We start from the raw sequence: 19,295 nt of genomic DNA, 5'->3' as shown, positions 1-19,295 counted from the left end.
CAGAAGATCACTAGATCCTCAACCTACAAAATGAGGATGACTTACAGAAGCACTTCAGGGTCTGCAGGTAAAACAAGCCAACATTTTAAATGCTCTGTCTAATAGTAAATGTTACATAAATGCTTAACTGTTCCTGATGCATAAGGAGTAGAGACAGCGTGGCTGACTTCAGGTCAGGGAACTAATGAGCTAATGAAGAAAGACACTGGAGGAACTGTGTCAACAGGGCAGAAGGTGGAACAGACGCTTCTTCAGTCTACAGACAGAACATCAGTGGAGCAGCGTCCTGAGGCAGGGTTAGTCAGGATGCTCCCTGGAGGCTGAAGAAGTGCACCTTGACAACAAGGGAACTGTACTGACTTACTGAGTATTGTGCAGCACGGTCTGGACGAAGGCAGGATTTGTCTCCATAGAAGCTGTCACCAGGGATGTCAGCAGAGACCAGTACCATATTGCAGAGGCATCAGAGACTGAGACTCCAGATTTCTTAACTCTCTGAAAGCCAACAGCCCTCAGACCATGAATCCTAGTGTCACATCCATCACTAAGACAACGCTTTATGTTTATCTGGACATCTGTAGAGCACAAACAACAAGTTCAGCACTAGATTAATGTCTTTAAAGGGTCAACAAACGGTAGGCTCTCGCCGGGCGGTGGTGGCGCACGCCTTTAATCCCAGCACTCGGGAGGCAGAGGCAGGCGGATCTCTGTGAGTTCGAGACCAGCCTGGTCTACAAGAGCTAGTTCCAGGACAGGCTCCAAAGCTACAGAGAAACCCTGTCTCGAAAAACCAAAAAAAAAACCAAAAAAAAAAAAAAAACAAACAAACAAAACGGTAGGCTCTCAACTAAAAGCAAAATGGAAAATTGTAAAGATAATATTTTGGTAACAGAAATAAATAATGTGTACAATATAACTAGCATAGAATTAACCTGTCACAAAAACAGTGAGAAATCTAAGAAACTGTAAGAAAAATGTGTAAAGTTGGAAGTGATTTATAAAAGTTCTTCAGAATTTTATGAATCTTGTAAAATACATTTTATAAATTCCCACTTAATGCATGGTTTGAACATTTCTAGAATCCTAGAGTTTGCAGTTTCAGTATCTGGCTCCAAGACAGTTGTGAGAGGGTTTTTTTAACAACCAAGTCCAAATAGTGGATGTAGACATGACTCACATTCATATGTCACAAGGGAAGCCATTTAAAAGGACACAATTTAGAGAAAAGAGTGCCACAGCCTAAGGCAGAAAGCTTCTACTCTACAAGCATAACTACTTCTTTGTGTAGGGGTGAGATACAGAGATAGTAGCTTTGTAGGCCCAGTTCCTTTGAGCAAAGGAAAAGCACTTTTAGACCAGGAAAGCATTAAAAGAAATAAGACATGAACCATTCTGGCTCCCTAAATGAAATAAAAACTGTTATTTCCAAAATGCTATGTATGAAAAAGTTTATAATATAAAAAATTAAAAATATAAATGTCCAAGAACAAAGGGTAGGTTAGAATTGAAACATTTTTACAACTCTTAAAAAAAAGGGCATCATCACTATATGAGATGACAACATATTAAAAATACAAAAGAGCCCAGCATGGTGGCACACACCTTTAATCCCAGCACTCGGGAAGCAGTGGCAGGCAGATCTCTGTGAGTTCCAGGCCAACCTGGACTACATAGAGAGTTCCAAAACAGCCAGAATTACAAGATGAGTTCCTATCTCAAAAACCAAAAAACAACAATAAAAATACAAAAGAATGTGAGCAGAATATTATAATCTTTGGGAAATGCTATGTATATACTACATGCAAATATATATAATTCTATTTTTATTAAAGAGTGCTTTTTATATATGTACGTATAAACACAAACAAATTCATAAACACAAGAAGTGGTTTGGAAAGAACCACACCAAAGCAGCTGTGATTCAACAACCTCTCTATAGAAAGATTTTGAATACTTTTTGTTTGTCCATGTTTGTTAAGTTTCCCAGTAAGAAAATAACAATATACTTTTAATTACAAAAAGGCTTTATTGCTTTTTTTAAAGTTTTTGTAATTAGTAGATAAAATAATGATGATTTTCCTATGGGTATAATAGAAGCAAATCAACTGTCAAGACTTCAGAAGCTGTCCTAAGGCTTAAAACAAAATCCCCGCCATTCCTCTCATCATAGCCCACTTCCACTGGACTCACAGAGCTGACTGATGTTGGCGTTTTCTAGCAGTGTCACGTAGCCAGTGACATTGCTGGGGATGTGAACATCTCGCACTTCCTGCAGATCACTGGCACTCCTTCCCACTGCCACTGTCACTTGCTGTGGCATGTAGCTCTGGTCGGTGGCAGCCACTGCAATGGAAAGATGCCTGAGCACGACATCTGGCTTCATCTTCAAACTGGAAAACAGACCACAGAAACCACCTGTGTTACATGGGCCAAGCACTGGTGGGGCCACAGTCCCAACTCTGGACCTTGCATTTGGTACGTATAAAGATGGATTTCTTTCTTTTCTTGGGGGGGGAGGGGGCGTGCTTGTAAGACAGGCTTTCTCTATGTATCTCTGGCTGACCTGGAACTTGCTCTGTAGACCAGGATAGCATTAAACTCACAGAGATTGACCTGCCTCTGCCTTCTGAGTGCTGGGATTAAAGACATGTGCCACCACCGCCTGGCTAAAATGGATTTCTAAACGACTAACCTGAGATGCTACCTATGTATTTCAAAGGTGGTTCGGCTTCCCTAAATCTCTACAAAGTCGCTCTGTTAGGCTAATTTTATATTTCCTTTTAAGCTATTAGTATAAGCAGAAATGGACAATATGAACATTCTTCTACTAGTCAAGAAGCAATTCTAAACTGCATTCAAAAAGCTGAGTATAAGCTGGGCGGTGGTGGCACATGCCTTTAATCCCAGCACTTGGGAGGCAGAGGCAGGCGGATCTCTGTGAGTTCGAGACCAGCCTGGTCTACAAGAGCTAGTTCCAGGACAGGCTCCAAAACCACAGAGAAACCCTGTCTCGAAAAACAAAAACAAAAAAACAAAAAAGCTGAATATACTCCTCATTTATAGGTGAGCTAAGAGGAAACATGGTGAAGATTTCTATTTTACCTCTTAGAAGAGCCATTTCCCAGGCCACGTTCTAGATTTTAAACAAATAAAACATGTACTACCCACCGTATCCAGTGTGAGCGGGCACTACCATCTGACTGCCAGTAGGATGATGTTTCTCCATTTGTCATCCTGTAGATGTCTGCAGGGTTGGAGGATGTTTCTATATAAGCATAGCACTTTGTTACTGACTTGAGTTTATCCATTTCCGGGCTTCTGGCTAGGTCTCCAGGGCTTTCTGCAGGAAAACACCAAATCTTAGCTATTTTACAAAGGGAAAATGAAAATGGTCATTTAAAATATCTAACAGAAACATGCTTAACACTTTGGCAGCAAAATCTAACATTCCTTAAAAGACTCCTTCCAAAAAACCCATTGGCCAATGACTGCCCCATCTTCTCATTATGCAGGTGTGGAGGTTAGAGGGTAAATTATCATTATTATTATTATTTAGTCTTTAATTTTATTGATTTTTATTGAGCTCTACATTTTTCTCTGCTCCCCTCCATGCCTCGCCCCTCCCCTTTAACCTTCTCCAAAGGTCCTCATGCTCTCAATTTACTCAGGAGATCTTGTCTTTTTCTACTTCCCATGTAGATTAGATCTATGTATGTCTCTCTTAGGGTCCCATTGTTGTCTAGGTTCTCTAGATTTGTAGATTGGTTTTCTTTGCTTTATGTTTTAAAACCACTTATGAGTGAGTACATGTGATAATTGTCTTTCTAGGTCTGGGTTACAGAGGGTAAATTATAAGAGATGCTTTTCTCCTTCTACCATTGCGGGTTCTGGGGATGAAACTCAGGTCATCAATATTGAAAACAATCACAGGTACCTTCAGTTGCTGAGCTATCTTGCTGGCCCAAATTAGGCTTTTGAAGTAACTAACATTTCTGAGTGTTTTCTAGTTCTACTCTCTCCCATTTTCTTCCTGGTTAATAGTCTGTTTTTTGTTGTTGTTGTTGTTGTTTGTTTGTTTTGGGTTTTTGTTGTTGTTGTTTTGTTTGGTTTTGATTTTGGCTTTTCAATACAGGGTTTCTCTGTGTAATAGCTGTCCTGGAATTTATCTGTAGACCAGGCTGACCTCGAGCTCTCAGAAATCTGCCTGCCTCTGCCACCCAAGTGCCGGGTTTAAAGTTGTGCAGCACCGTTGCCTGGCAATAGTCTGGTTTTGAAAAACCAAGTCATTTACTGTTTACACATTTGTAGTAATATATATACACACACATACACTACAAATATAAGTCTATGCACCTATAAAAACTAATATCTACTTGGCTATTTACTGACATGGTGCAAGGAGTGAATTAACTGACCAAGAATACTTATCAAAAAAAAAAAAACCCGAAATTCCCAAAACTCAGCCAAATGGGTCATTAACATGATAGAAAACATATTTTGCTCTTGGATGTCTATGTTGATTGCTTACATTATTGCTGGGAGAAACTTTGAAGTTTTATATAATATACCCTACTATTTTTTTTTTAATTTAATGAGTAGAGGTGGGGCTACACGTACATCACAGCACACACATGGAGGTCAGAAAACACATCTCAAGAGTCAGTTCTCACTCTCCACCTTTCTGAGAGGCAGGGTCTCTCTCTAAGTTTTTTGTTGTTGTTATTTTGTTTTGTTTTGTTTTGTTTTTGAGACAGGGTTTCTCTGTGTAGCTTTGGAGCCTGTACTGGAACTCACTCTGTAGACTAGGGTGGTCTTCAAACTCAAAGAAATCTGCCTGCCTCTATTGCCTGGCTTGGCAGGGTCTCTCTTGTTTCTGCTACTGCACTCAAACTAGCTAGCCTACAAGCTTTCAGCAGATTCTCCTGCCTGTGTTTTCCACCCCAACACTGGAATGCTGGGATTATAGATGTGCACCACAGTATATGGCTTTTATATAAACTCAAGTCATCTGACACAGGCAAGGAGGCAGGGAGAACATTCTTAGGCTAGAAACTGGTTATATATTTTGAGAAATACAGGCACAAGGAAGAACTGAATCACCCTATTACTAAACACTACAAGAAATAATGGGAGAGCATTTTCAGGAGACTCTCCCATGTACATACCTTTTTCTTTCTGTACCAGTTGATCCAGAGACTCCTTCAGAACTGACGACCGCATGGTGCACATGTTATTGCAGTGGTCTAACATTGGGTAGGGAATCACCATACTCGAGATCCGATTGCGATGCAGGAAGCGCAATATCATTGATGAGTGAGTGCCAAGGCCCTCCTTTGACTCTGAAAATATGTCGATGAAACCTAAAGACATAAAATCCATTTTTTTTTTTGTGGTGTTTTGGTGAAGTCACCACAATAGTTCCCACATCCCGTGCCTGATGCTCCCTCTGAAATGGCTAAATTAAAAGCAGTCACTAACTCTACTCAAATTTTGAGCTTTAATTATTTAAAAATATAAATAGGTTTTAAAGAAATGAACAAGTAGCAACCTCAATTTAGGAACTTATTCTAGGGATTGGAGAGATAGCTTAGCAGTTAAAAAAATAAATCTTTTCTAAAAAATTATATAGCTTTGTTTGGTTGGTTGGTTTTTCGAGACAGGGTTTTTCTGTAGCTTTGGAGCCTGTTCTGGAACTAGCTCTTCACAGAGATCTACCTGCCTCTGCCTCCCAAGTGCTGGGTTTAAAGGCATGTGCCACCACTGCCCGGCTGATATAGTTATTTTTATCTTGCATGTATGAGTTTTGTTTGCATGTACATATGTGTATGTCTGGTGCCCACAGGGGCCAGAATACAGAGTCAATCCCTTGGAACTTAGTGTTTAAGCTAAGGTCCTAATAACAAAATATCTGCTGCCATTGTCAGTTTCTGAAAGAATCTTATGAGATATGAAGTACTTGACATATATACTGCCTCACTTGGCCCTCACAATACAGTGAAATGTAGCATGTTGTCCAGGGGTAGCGAAGGTCCTGGTAGCCTTGCTTTATAATGGTGGAAATGAAGCTCAGGTGACTTACAAGAGAGCAAGAAGAAGGCAGGGTAGGGAACACTCCTCCACTCCCTCCTCCCGTTCTTCCCACCAATCTAGGTCCTTCTCCCCAATGTGTGATTCATTTGAAGTCTGCTCCTCCATCTTTTCTTCAGCCTCAACACCTCCTGCTCAGATGCCCACTTGGAAGCTGAGTAACTCCCCAAATGTCACCTGCCTCTCATGGACCATTATCCTGAGTAATCTTATAAAGATGTGACACAGACCACACACCTGCCATGTTTAGAATCCTTTGCTGTCTCCTTATAACCTAAACTAATGAATCTCAAACAGGTTATTACAATCCAGAAGCACCAGATTAAGTGAATCAAGGAAAACCATGGCAGCTTTACTGGGAGCAGAGACATATTTGTGGATTTGGGGTGTTATCTCCCCCTTTTTTTGGTTTTTCAAAACAGGGTTTCTCTGTGGCTTTGTAGCCTGTCCTGAAACTCATTCTGTACACCAGGCTGGCCTAGAACTCACAGAGATCTGCCTGCCTCTGCCTCCCGAGTGCTGGGATTAAAGACATGCACCACCACTATCCAGCTTTTCCCACTTTTTAAATGAGTCATAATGTATGACAAAAAATTCATATAATGGTATTATTTGACAAATTTTCACATGTTCAAGAGACCTATGTAAAAAGCCTCAGATCAAGATACCATAGAACAGATTCAATAGAAGCAAATAAAACTCTGCAGCAACTTTTTGTATAAAGCAATGGGCTAAGAAGAAATTCTGTGCTTAAAGCAGCCTATTCTGGTTATATGGCCTGCTCAAACCCCAGAGACAGCTGATTTCTAAAGACTCAAAATCGAGGCAACCCCTACCTACTCCCACATGAGGATGAGGCTTCATATCCATGATGCTGCCTGGATTTGCTCAGAACCCACACCAAACAGCAGACTGCTGCACATGAGCACACACACACACACGTACACACATACACAGTATACACACCTGTGTACACACACACAGTACACGCACACACCCACCCAGAGCAATTTTGTAATGGAAAATGTCTTCAGTTTTAGAAAGGTTCTACAAAGGAATGATTTCAGTGAACTCTATACATCAACAGTGAGATACGACAAGAATGAGTATTTCAGTGTGTGAGGACATTTGAAAGGAGGACTGGGAAACTATTCGATGCTACCACAGAGATGACCTCAGCTTTCAAGAGCTTGAGACTGATGATTCTTTTATGCTGGATATTACTACATATTTTTGAGTTGAAAGATTTAAGTCATGAGTGTATACTATGAGCACTTCAGGATCTGGACTCTGGTCTTTCTCCATCATCCCTTTCCTCCACCAGGCACCAAGTGCAGCAAGCATTACTCACTGGTACACTCCCTTCCCTACCCTGCCTACAAAATCTCTCTGAGACTCATGGGATAGCTCAGGGGTACAATGTTTGCCTAGCATTTGTGAGGTCCTGATGTGATCCCCAGAACACTCATGCACACACACACAATCTGAGGAATCCAAATAATGCCACCCACATATTTGTAATGCAAAAGTGGGAGTGACTACACATACTATGTTATGTTAGCTAAATGAAATTCAAAGTTCACCTTACCTGCCATGACACTAGGAAAAACAATTCTATGTATAGGCTACCTACAATGCCCTGAAAGAATTACATAATGAAAGATAACAAAACATTCATTCTCCACTAAGATGCAGGCATTATCCTTCCCTGGCTCTATACATCACTCGGCAGTAGGTCAGAGGTTTCAACAGCAATCAAATTTACAGTCTGCCAAGTCTATCCAGTCTTTACTCCTGCCTAAAGACACTAATTATTGTCACTTGGTGTACAGAACAGGCAAAGTTCTTATGTCAAATGATGTTCAATGCTATTTCCCTTTCAAATTGAACTGTCATCTCACCTGAAAAAATGAAGGACAAATTTATTCTGATGCTGTCTTTACATAAGTCTGAGTGACCAAGGAAATCATCTAACCACAGAGACCAGATTGGGTATAAAGTGATGTACAGCACTTGCCTAACAAGTACAAAGCCCTAGGTTCAATCCTCAGTACACACACACAGGGGAGTAGGAGGAGGGCAGGCAGAGAGAGAAAGAGAGTGAGAAATAGAGAGAGAGAGAGAGTGAGAAATAGAAAGAGAGAGAGAGAAGAACATGAGCACAAAGAAAATAAAACAAACAAGCAAAAAAAATTTAGAGTCAATATTTTTCAAATGTACAACAGGTAGAAGCACCATTGCTTAATTTTTAGCAATGCTTTCTTTACAAAACTTACTAAAGTTTCAGAGTAAAAGTTTTAGAAAACAATAAAATGCTTAACATATGCCAAAAATAAACTGTGAGAACATAGCAAAAAATAAGAGAAGGTCCCTGTTCTGATAGAGCCCACAGTAATGGAAAGAAGACAGACAATAATTAAATCCATTTATTTATTATGCTGATATTATGTTGTAAAAAAACAAAAAAAAAAGAAAAAGGAAACAATATTAATGCAGAAGAAAAGCCAGGTGCTATGAAAACATGCAGCATGGGCCAGGCACCCTTCTTAAGGAAGTAAACAAGCAGATCTACTAGAGGGCAGCCTCTTGACCAAGGGGCAGTAAAACAGAAAACTACCCAGCCATCACCGTTGAGAAGAAATAAAAGTGAAGGATTTCACTAATTTTGTTCAGCTCAAGTGTCTAATGAATGCTTTGGGAGGAATTCATGGTGCCACAGCTGGGCCAATCTCAATACCTACAGCACAACCAAGTTCATTTTGGTTCTAAGTTTTGTGCAATGGCAGCACCATAGCCAATGAGACAGCCTAGGTGCCATTAATGCTAACTGAAAACACTTTGGCTCTAAGAGAACATCTTGAGCCTTCAGAATTCATGTGAACACCTACCTGGAACAAGAGAGCAGGCTTGTAGTTGTCTGATGACATGGCTCAGCTCCCCCTGCAGATTGGCTCCACTGGAGTTCTTGAGGGCTTCCAACATATTCTCAGCGTCAACTGTCCCATCACCCTCAGCATCAAACTGGGCAAAGGCCTACAAGATAAGGGACATACATATGTATACGTGTGTGTGTGTGTGTGTGTGTGTGTGTACTTCACTCAAAGAACAAACAAATTCGGGATAGCAGGCTCTTTGTGTTTTGTAAGATATATGTATGCATGTTTTATAACTTCATTTCTCCTCTGAGGCAGTAATTCTTTGACATCTCCAAATAATCTCAGAAGAAAGCATTCATTGCAAAGTTTTAATAGTAGTAAATTGTTGTAGTTTAAATAGAAAATGCCCCCTATAGGCTTGTGTTTGAACATTTGGTCCCTGGCTGGTGGTGCTGTTTTGAAAGGTTGTGGAACCTTCGGTAAGTAGAGTCTGGCAGATGAATGTGGGTCACTGTGGGCGGACCCTGATCTTTTTTATTTCCTGGCCCCACTTTCTGTCCAGTTTTTGCTTCCTGACTATAGACTTAACGTGACCTCATGTGTTTACTGACAGGCGTTCCCTGCCAGGATGGACTGTAGCCTTTCTCAGAATGAATCAAAACAAACCTTCCCTGCTTAAGTCCTTTCTTGACAGGAAATCTGGTCACAGAAAGAAGATTTGTGAAGTACAGACAATGTCAAACACAAAGATAAATCTGAAAGAACTGGGTACTCAACACAAGTGCTGCCTTGGTCTAATGCTTCATTACTTTTAATCATTGTGGACCACACCCCTTAGCCATACAGGTTCAGCATGGGACTTTGTTTGAATACTAGTCTGTCCCTAGAGCTGTGTGTGTGTGTGTGTGTGTGTGTGTGTGTGTGTGTGTGAATTTCTTGATCTGAAACATAAGTGAGTTCTCACATTCACGGCTGCTGCCTAGACAAGGTACACAGGAGCAGAGCCCCACTAGCAGAACAGCGTTCATTTTCTAATACATAACCTCTGATCCTGTCACAGAATTGTGTCCTTTCTCCCGGTCTCAGTCCCTGTGCCCTGGTTTTTCTGTCCTGTTGCTAATACATGCACTCACATACATCCCAGCGCTACAGTCTCCTAACCTTTCCAAGTGAGCCTCTCTCCCTCCTCTGCTCCATGAAATAGGGAAATAACCAAAGCTCCGCGATGGACACAATGCTCCCATTTCCATCCCATCACAGATACAGTATTCAAAAGGAACAAATACAGATTCCCACATTGGTAACCAGAAACTCTGGGCATGAATGCAGGGTGAGAGAGAATTTAGAAATAAAGTGCCAAGGGGAAAATCATAGGACTATTTTTGCCTCTGTTCAGCCTGACAAGACTATCCAAAAAGTGAACAGGATCAAAGATTACACCAATTGAAGTACAATGTACAAGAGGCAAACTCTGTCCTGTACCCTGGGGAGAACAGATTTTTTTTTCTTTTTTTCTTTGCTTTTTCTTTTCGTTTTTTTTTTGTTTGTTTGTTTTGTTTTTTGTTTTTTTGAGAGAGAGAGTTTCTCTATAGCTTTGGAGCCTAACCTGGAACTCTCTCTGTAGACCAGGCTGGTCTAGAACTCACAGAGATCTGCCTGCCTCTGCCTCCCAAGTGCTGGGATTAATGGCATGCACCACCACCACCCAGCTGAGAACAGGTTTTTGTGGGGTATGTGTGTTGGCAGAGGTGATTCTAGAGCTTAAACTCACGGCCTTGCTCACACCAGGCAACTGCTTTACCACTGTACCACATCTGTAGACCAGGGACTCTTTACAGTGGAAAGGGTAAGCAGAGTGTCTTAGTCAGGGTTACTATTGCTGTGATGAAACACCATGACCAAAAGCAAGTTGACAACAAAAGGGTTTATTTGGCTTACACTTCCACATCATTGTCCACCACTGAAGGAAGCCAGAACAGGAACTCAAATAGGGCAGAAACCTAGAGGCAGAAGTTGATGCAGAGGCCATGGAGGGGTGCTGCTTACTATATTACTCTAAGCCATTACATGGCTTGACAACCTGCTTTCTTAGACCCCCACCCCCACTGAGCTAGGCCTCCCACACCAATCACTAATTAAGGAAATGCCCAACAGCCTTTCCTGCAGCCCAATCTTATGAAGGCATTTTCTCAAATGAGGTTCCTTCCTTTCAAATGACTATAGTTTGTGTCAAACTGACAAAAAACTAGCCAGCACAACCGACCTCTTGTCAACTTATACAAATCACTTTTAAGGCACATCGCTGTTAAGCCACAATCTTTCCTTACTTATTCATCCCCAAGATCATACATTAATATTGATATCATAATTAGAAAACATTTTACAAATTTAAAAAGTCCCACAGTCTTACAAATTCAAGCACTTTAAAAGTTTAGTCTCTTCTGAAAAAACCAAATGTCTCTTTTAAAACTAAAGACTCTCAAAAGCAGAGGATGGGGCCTGACTAGTGAGGTTCCAGAGGGGCATTTGCAGGTCACTCAAAAGCCTCTATCAGGCCATTGCAGATTTTGAGTTAAGAATTTGCGGTTCTGATTAGCTGGGCCCGAAGGATCAGCTGCAATTAACAAGACACCAGAAGCACTAAAGCGAAATCTTTGCTTTGCTAGGACAATGGATGTTGGTCAGCTGGAGCTGAGACATTAGCTATGATTAAGAGAGCAGTATCATTTAGGTGGTGAGAAGTGTTTTCTCGGAGTTAGTACACAGAAGCTGTGTCCCAGAGGTAGCCAAGGTTGCGCCTTGCGCTGCCAGCTGAACTTGGTAGTTTAAGAGTTATCCAGGTGGGGCTGGAAAAATGGCTCAGAGGTTAAGAGCACTAGCTGCTCTTACAGAGGTCCTGAGTTCAATTCCCAGCAACCACATGGTGGCTCACAACCATGTGTAATGAGATCTGGCACTGTCTCCTAGAAAGTGTGTGTGTGTGTATATAATAAATTTTAAAAATGTTAAAAAAAAAAAGTTATCCGGGTGGCACTGGTTTTCTGAAGCCACGAAGAATGAAGAGATCATGAGGCTTGGTTGGCACTGCAGGGCAGGGCTGGAGGCCCTGAAGGGGCCCAGGAGAGGCTATTGATGAAAGTGCAGTCCAGCTACAGTAAAAGACCCCAGTCACTAAATTACCATGGATGACTACCAAGGACAACAGCACGTGTGGAGCTATGCTGGCCTGAGCCTACGGTACAATCTGTGTGCTGCAGAAGGCAGAGCCAGAGAAGTGGCCCAAGCCTTACACTGCAGAATTCTTGAAAAAACTAGAAATAGGTCCTGCTAGAGTGAAGGTGTCTGGTGAAAAGCCCATTTAGAAAGCAACCAGAAATTATAGGGTTGACATTCATCTTAAAGAATTGCTGAAGTTTTTTTGTTGGTTTGTTTCTAAGTGTAAAGAATGATAGCAGTATTATGGGAGTTTTGGGGTTGTTTTTGTTTTTGTTTTGAGTTCTTATCTTTTAGAAATCTACAATGAGGGGCTGGGAGAGATAGCTCAGCAGTTAATAGCACTGGTTGTTCTAGCAAAGGACCTGGTTCTATTCCCAGCACCCACATGGTGGCTTACAGCCATCTATAACTCTGGGTCCTGGGAATTTGATGCCCTCTTCTGGCCTCCTCAGGCACTGCATGCACATATATGTAAAACAACCATACTAATAAAATAAATCTTTTTAAAAAAATGTACAATGACAGATAAAATATGTCAACATTTTCTTTTAAATAATTTGGACAAGAGAAAGTTGGTAGTGTTTAGATCAAATAAAATTTGCCTTGAGTTGGTAGTTGTTGAAACTGGTTAAGGTATGTGGGAACCAGTTCATTACTGTCTCCATCTTCCTATGTTTAAAAGTTCCCATTTATTACAAACAAACAAACAAACAAACAAACAAAAATACAGATTCTCTTCCTCCATCTTGGAAGAGGCCTAGGACTTGATCTCTAGAGAGTTGTGGAGTAGACTGGAAAATAGCAGGTATAGCTAAAAGTGAGAATGCCACACTGAAAATGGGAGGTTGGTGTGTACTTGCTAAATAAATGGTTAAGGACAACCTTCTCCAGGGCTCCCAGAATGGTAGCATCCAGTTTCCTATCCTTCCAGGAGACAGAAGAGTCTTCCCTGGGGCCACTGACAGGGCTAGGAAATAGGTCACCCAGGATCACCCAGTGAAAGCGCCCAGTTAATTCATCTCACAACCTGACTCACAGGCTATAGTCAGATGCACTGAGCATCCAGGCTTTTAACCACTCCACCCACCCCATCCCTTCACAGGGTTTTTTACTCAGGCAGGCCTTTTACTTGTGATCCTGCCTCAGCCTCCTCAACAGCAGGATTAAAGGCCTGGCCACCAGATCCAGATCTTGTCTCATTCTCTTACTGTTTGGGGATTTTAAATTATTATTATTATTATTTTGAGATAGTGTCTCACAGTGTGGTTAACCTGGTAACTTACTATGTAGCTCAAGTTAGTCTCAAACACATGCTGAGTCTCTTACCTCTGTATCCTGAATACTGGATCTAGTTCCTTGTTCTCTAGTGAGTGGATAACCCAGAACTACTACACACTTGAGAAAAACCTACTATGAAACACAGAAGAGAAAACAAAGATAATGCAGGGAGAAAAAACTTAAAAGAGTGATTAATATCTTCACAGAAATGCTTAAAGATATTTTAACCCTGGCTTTACTGAGGTGCATATCTCATTTCCCATAAAATTCACCCCATTAAAATGAACAGTTCAGTGGGTGTCAGTATAATCAGAGTTGTGCAAATACCACCCAGTATCTGAAAAAAAGAAAATATTGTAATCACAAAAGAACAGGGTACTGGGCTGGAGAGACTGTTCAGCAGTTAGGAGCACCTGGATGTTCTTCCAAAACACCAGGGTTCAATTCCCAGCACTCACACGGCAGTTCAGAACTGCAGTCCCAGGGGAATCCAATGCCCTCGTCTAGCCTCCATTGTGCACTGCATACATGTGGTGTACATGCATGCAGTAAAACACCCAAACACATAACAACAATAATAAGTAAAATGTTAAAGAGAGATTAAAAAAAGAACAGGGTATTAATGCTAAAAAGAAAAAAAAACAAAAACAAAAACAAAACAAAACAAAAAAAACCCCAGGAGACTGAGAACATTCTCAAACCTGAGTGCCAGAGCACCATCTGGGTGTGCTGCAAATGCCTATAATCCCAGTACTCAGGAAACTAAGGCAGGAGGCTTTGGAGTTCAAGCCCAGCCCCTGACTTATGTATTGAGTTCCAAGCTGTCCTGCGCTACTAAGAGAATCTTACCTGGGCATATAATCTCACCCTTTGGGAGACTGAGGCAGGAGAACTGCTATGGGTCTGAGGCCATGCTGGGACTAAACATCAAGTACCTGGCCAGTCAGGGTTATACTACACGCTAAGACCCTATCTAAAAAAATTAAGAAAAGAAACTCTCATTAGAAAGGTTGAAAAGTAAAGTTTACTAAAGGGTCCAGAAAGTAGAGCAAACAGAGAAATGGTAGAAACTAGGAGGGAAAGAAAATCAGGAAGACTGACCTAAAAGGTCAGCTTCCACACGACCTGAGTTCCAGAAGGGAGGACACCACAAGAGTGATGACGCACAGACTTTCCCACACCAAAGTCCATAAAACTGGAGATTCCAAAGCAGAATAACCTACATGACTGACAGTCCAGTATAAAGGCACTTTCTAACAGCAGCCAGGCACCATGGCACACACCTGTAATTTGTCACTTGAGAGGCAGAAGCGGAGGACTCCAAGTTTAAGGTCAGCCTGAGCTATAAAGTGAGACCCTATCTCAAAAAAAAAAAAAAAAAAAAAAAAAAGACAAAATGACAAGAAATTCCCTAACAGTGAGGGAAAGAGGAGTTCTTATTTCTAGGAGAAATAAGAAACAGCTCTCAGGTAAGAGGTCAAGAAACAGAATGGGACCAATCAGTGGGCACAGTGGAGACAGAAGGTGGTCGGAACAGTGCATCTTCGGAGGTGCTTTCTAAACTAGAAATCAACACTCAGCCATGATAATGTGAGAGTAAATAAATATATATACATGACTCAAAAAGAAAAAAAGCATGCTTTTCAGAAGGCACCTAGACTAGCACCAAAATGAATGAACATCATGAGACTGGAAAGAATAGAAATCAACCAAGACAGAAAGGAATCCTCAGCATGGTGGAAGCTAAGGCACAATGGCAATCTGGAGGGTAACAACACATCAAAAGGCTTAGAGAGAATGTTCCTTTAAGAAGACAAAGTGAGGGGCTGGAGAGATGGCTCAGCGGTTAAAAGCACTGACTGTTCTTCCAGAGGTCCCGAGGATAATTACCAGCACCCACATGGTGGCTCACAACCACCTGTAATGACATCTGGTGCCATCTTCTGGTATGCAGGGATACATACAGGCAGAATAGACCTTCATCCAGCAACTGATGGAAACACAGGCAGAGACCCGCAGTGGAGCACTGGGCTGAACTCCCAAAGTCCAGCTGAGAGGAGTGAGAATATGAGCAAAGAGGTCAAGGACACCCACTGAAACAGTTTACCTGAGCTAATGGGAGCTCAGCCAGACAGGAAAGGAACCCATAGGTCCAAACTAGTCCCTCTGAATGTGGGTGACAATTGTATGGCTGTGCAGACTGGGGTCACTGGCAGTGGCACCAGGATTTACCCCTACTGCTTGTACTGGCTTTTGGGAACCTATTTTCTTTCTTTTTTTTTTTTTTGGTTTTTTGAGACAGGGTTTCTCTGTGGTTTTCGAGCCTCTCCTGGAACTAGCTCTTGTAGACCAGGCTGGTCTCGAACTCACAGAGATCCGCCTGCCTCTGCCTCCCGAGTGCTGGGATTAAAGGCGTGCGCCACCACCGCCCAGCTGGAAACCTATCTTCTTTGGATGGATACCTTGTTCAACCTACATATAGTAGGGAGGGTCTTGGACCTTCCCCAAAGCAATGTGCCTTACCCTCTCTGTAGAGTGAATGGGGTGGGGGGGTGGTGTTGAAGAGGTGGGAAGGTGGAAGGAATGGGAGGAGGGGAGGGAGTGGGAACTCGGAACTGGAATTGGTATGTAAAATGTAAAACGATAGTTTGTTTTCTTAAAAAAAAGAAATTAGATTTAAAAAAAGAAAACTATATATAATAAAGAAACTTAAAAAAAAGATGACAAAGTGAGCAGGGTTTAGAGGCAGAAGAGAATTAGGGTCTCTGTGAACTCAAGTCCAACCAGAGTTACGTAGTAAGACTCTGTCTCAAAAAAATAAAATAAAGAGCCAAGTGGTAGTGGCACACACCTATAATCTTAGCACTTGGGCAGAGGTAGCTAGATCTCTGTGAGTTCCATGACAGCCAGGACTACACAGAGAAACTCTGTCTCAAAAAAAAAAAAAAAAATAAAAAATAAAAAAAAAATAAAAAAATTGATTAATTAAAAGACATTAAGAAACCTGGGGAGAGTTGGCTCAGTGGTTAAGGGTACTCGCTGCTCTTCCAGAGGACCTCAGTTTGGGTCCCAGCACCTACCCATGTGGCCCCCAATCACTAGTAACTCTAGTTCCAGGGGATCAAGCACTGTCTTCTGGTCTGTGAGGGTCCTTCCCATGCATAGCATGCATTCACACAAACACACATAAATAAAATAAAAATACATTTTTAAGAAGGTAGGCTGAGGCCGGGCGGTGGTGGCGCACGCCTTTAATCCCAGCACTTGGGAGGCAGAGGCAGGCGGATCTCTGCGAGTTCGAGGCCAGCCTGGTCTACAAGAGCTAGTTCCAGGACAGGCTCCAAAGCTACAGAGAAACCCTGTCTCGAAAAACTAAAAAAAAAAAAAAAAAAAAAAAAAAAGAAGAAGAAGAAGGAGGAGGAGGGGTGGGAGTGGGAGGTAGAACTGTTGTTGGAATGTAAAATGAAATTAAAATAAATAAATATTTTTTAAAAAGAAACAGAACATAGGTCATCTACAAACTAAGAACTGGTGGGGAGATAGTGAAGAAGGTAGTTCTACTGAGCTCAACAATTGGAATTTTATAACATCCTCTTATAACTGGCAAAAATAAAAGTAATAATAACCTAAGGTGAAAAAAAAGAAGGTGGTCTAGGCATGGTAACACATGCCTTTAGATCTGGCACTAGGGAAGCAGAAGCAACCTTATGAGTTTGAGGACAGCCAGGCCTACACAGTAAGTTCCAGGGCAGCCAATACTAACTACATAGTAATGTAGTCTCAAAAATAAAAGAAGCCACTGACAGAATATCCATGTGTCAGAACATGTTGACCATTTTTGTATGAAGGCATTTAGACAAATCATAGAGAATCTGTAGCGCAACAAATGATTTAAAAAAACCCTAAAAATTAAAGACAATAAAAGTGCCAGGGGCTGCACTCATAGCACACAGAAGGTACCGGAAAGTGATCTCTCACACAGCAAAAATCTTTTTTAAAAGTACCAATTCAATTGTTAACTCCAGAGAAAGTAAAAAGATTTCTAAGTAAGGGGAAGTTATAGTGGGATACTACAGAATTCAGTTACGGAAAAAACTTTCCTGATCTTTGTTATACAAACATCAAAGGGTGATCTAAACAAAACTGATACCATCCTAAGAACAGCAGGTGTGGTCAGGAAGGGAAAAGGCCCATTTCCTATGTGGTGGGAAACAAAATGGATAAAACCCAATACTGAAGAAGCTCAAAGAAGTGGAGCTGGAGAGATGTTTTACTGGTTAAGAGCACTGGATGCTCTTCTAGAGGACCCAGGTTTGATTCCCAGCACCCACATGGTGATTCATAACCATCTCTAACCCCAGTTCCTGGGATTCCAACACCTCTTCTGGCCTTCTTGGCCTCCTGCACACACAGAGTACACAGATATACACTCAGATACACAATGAACATAAAGTAAATAAATATATTTTTAAAATCTCAAAGAAGTGATATAAGCATGTTATTTGATGAGTGATACCATGATGAATACCAAAAAAAATAGCTAAATTGCTGAAAAGCAACTGGTCTGGGAAGACACTACGGAAGAAGAACTGAGCCACTGTTTTTAAGTTTGGTGGATTCTACACCCTGCACATATATACATATACAACTAATAAAAATAGCTCCCTCCAATTTTATGAGGGTTTTTTTTGTTTGTTTATTTTGTTTTGGTTTTTTCAGTTTTTTTGAGACAGGGTTTCTCTGTATCTTTGGCTATCTTGGAACTCACTCTGTAGACCATGCTGGTCTCGAACTCACAGAGATCCGCATGCATCTGCCTCCTGAGTGGCCCAGCTTCAATTTTGTTTTTTAAAACAGGGTATCACTAAGTAGCCTTGGCTGGCCTGGAACTCACTATGTAGATCACACTGGTCTTGAACTCACAGAGATCTGCCTGCCTCCGCCTCCTGAATGCAGGGATTAAAGGTAAACTAAAAACCAAACAGTGAAAGTATCTACTTCAAACATGGAATGGAATGGATGAGTAACTTTTTTTTTTTAAACTTAGGTCATCAGGCACCCCACCCTCTGACCAGGATACCATTTTTCTCTCTTTCTTTCTTTCTTTCTTTCTTTCTTTCTTTCTTTCTTTCTTTCTTTCTTTCTTTCTTTCTTTTTTTGAGATAGAGTCTCACTATGTAGCCCTGGCTAGCCTGAATTCTCTGTGTAGACCAGGCTGGCTGGCCTCAAATGCAGAGAGTCATCTGCTGAATGCTGGGATTAAAGGCCTGCATGCACCATCACACCCAGTTTTGCAGCCTCCTTATAAAAAGCAATGTAATGCTTCCTCTCCTATAAGTAACATACACACTGGAGACACCAACCATGAATGAGGTTGTTTGAACAATTGGATAAAGGTGAATATGGACTGGATAAGTCATTAAACAAACATGGAAAACTAAAGATAATTAACTAAAAAAAATAGGTAGACTGAAAAGATGAATCATGAGATAAAGGTGACTGTTGCTGCCAATTCTGATGAGCCAAGTTCAGTCTCTGGGACCCACATGGCAGAAAGAAGAAACCAGTTCTCACAAGTTGTCCTTTTACCTCCACATGCACACCCTGGTACACATGTACTCCCCACAGGCACACATAAGAAAGTTAAATAAAATGTAATTTAAATAAAGTATATTTGAAAAAGAATACTGTTTGAAGAATAGGTATCTGTGTAGTTTCCATATAAGTAAACAAATATTTAAATGTATATGTGTGTGTTTAAAAGACCAGAAAAAATAAATATTTGAGTGTTAATACTGTCAATAGGTACCAGGCACACGCCTTTAATCCCAGCACTCT

General features: G+C 41.2%; 1 protein-coding gene across 2 annotated transcripts in view; it reads right to left on the bottom strand.

Annotated features, from left to right (window-relative positions):
* The window catches only part of Zzef1 (zinc finger ZZ-type and EF-hand domain containing 1), a 133,653-nt gene that overhangs the window by 99,351 nt on the left and 15,007 nt on the right, over positions 1 to 19,295 (bottom strand). For both annotated transcript variants that reach the window (XM_057773736.1, XM_057773737.1), the window contains exons 2-6: positions 8,976 to 9,120; positions 5,166 to 5,360; positions 3,169 to 3,340; positions 2,191 to 2,390; positions 365 to 575 (exon numbers count right to left, since the gene is read on the bottom strand). In XM_057773736.1, coding sequence (XP_057629719.1) covers positions 365 to 575; positions 2,191 to 2,390; positions 3,169 to 3,340; positions 5,166 to 5,360; positions 8,976 to 9,120 — 923 coding nt within the window. The remainder of the gene's footprint in view (positions 1 to 364; positions 576 to 2,190; positions 2,391 to 3,168; positions 3,341 to 5,165; positions 5,361 to 8,975; positions 9,121 to 19,295) is intronic.

Source organism: Chionomys nivalis, chromosome 7, assembly GCF_950005125.1.
Source record: "Chionomys nivalis chromosome 7, mChiNiv1.1, whole genome shotgun sequence".
In the NCBI taxonomy this organism is placed as follows: Eukaryota; Metazoa; Chordata; class Mammalia; order Rodentia; family Cricetidae; genus Chionomys; species Chionomys nivalis.
The sequence above is the reverse complement of the archived record's forward strand: the minus strand, read 5'-3'. Positions and strand labels throughout refer to the sequence as shown.